Source organism: Echinops telfairi, unplaced genomic scaffold (assembly GCF_000313985.2).
Source record: "Echinops telfairi isolate 266 unplaced genomic scaffold, ASM31398v2 ScPeMD7_8;HRSCAF=38, whole genome shotgun sequence".
NCBI lineage: Eukaryota > Metazoa > Chordata > Mammalia > Afrosoricida > Tenrecidae > Echinops > Echinops telfairi.
The window spans coordinates 6481203-6482353 of NW_022103905.1; the positions used below are offsets into that span (position 1 = coordinate 6481203).

Consider the following 1151-nt stretch of genomic DNA (forward strand, 5'->3'; position numbering starts at 1 on the left):
GAAAATGGCTTATTTGATTAAAAACAGTATAACCATTCATTTAAACTGAATGACCAAACGCTCTGTCTTTAAAAACCATTAACAAAACTCACAGTATATTTTAACACTATACTGTAAAAAGCTGGTGGGACTTGTAAAAGTTCATTTTGTACAGCTTTTATAAGCATACGTATTACTAAAAAGTGACACTGACTAGGAGATTCAGCCCAACAGGTTTACGGATGTTCTACCCGTGGCTGAACTAGGCATTACGGTCCAGGCGAACGTCGATTTCCCTGCCGCTGATTTTGATGCCGTTCATGATTCTGCAGGCTTTCTCCGCTGATTCTGGAGAGTCAAATCTGACGGTCCCACAGCCTTTTGACTTCCCATTCTCCATTTTTATTTCTGCAAACATGACATGACCTGTAAATAAATTAGAGAATTCTTATTGGTCTAAACAGATTCCGTTCATTTCTCTCTCAAGGTCTGAAATTCCTCATAAGTATCCAGTAATGTGGTAAAGTGACATTACCATGTACAATTTTAAATACATATAAGCATTATTCTCAGTTTATATTTTGAATATAATGCAATTAACATAAAGTAATGAGTATTAGGACATAATCAGAAAGTATAAGTTTGCTTAGAATTTAATACTCATATATTTTCATTTTTATGCCAAATCCTTAATTTCTCAAATAAACTTTATTAGCAATAAGACAAGATAGCACAAAATGCCGTCACCATGCCAAAAAATCAACTTGCCTATTTAAACAAAATTAAACGTATTTTTCAGAATAAGCTCCTACTCTCTATCCAGCTCCAATCTCTCTTCCATCTCTTTATCTCCCACTTCATCCCGTCAGTCCTACCAATAGCAGCAACACCCCACTCCCACTGACTTGATCTAAATTCTATCGAAGGTTTCTAAGGCTATAAATCTTTCACAGAAGCAGAGCGCCTCAGCTTTCTCTCACACAGGTGCTGATGAGTTTGAACTGCCAATCTTGTGGTTGTAGTTCTAAGTAAGTAGTTCTACCAGGCCTCAAAAAGCCCACTTTCTGATTTCCAGCTACTGCCAAAGTCATTTACACAGTATCACAATTTTAACTCAAAATCTTAGGGAGGTACCAAGTATGTTGTGGAAAAAAGTCAGAGACAAAACAGGT

General features: G+C 36.5%; 1 protein-coding gene across 1 annotated transcript in view; it reads right to left on the minus strand.

Moving 5' to 3' along the window:
• Positions 1-6: 6 nt before the first annotated feature.
• Positions 7-1151, minus strand: part of MYEF2 (myelin expression factor 2) — a 25805-nt gene continuing 24660 nt past the window's right edge. The window contains exon 17 of the mRNA XM_045286461.1: positions 7-405. Within this exon, the coding sequence (XP_045142396.1) occupies positions 242-405 (164 nt within the window). The 3' untranslated portion in view covers positions 7-241. The remainder of the gene's footprint in view (positions 406-1151) is intronic.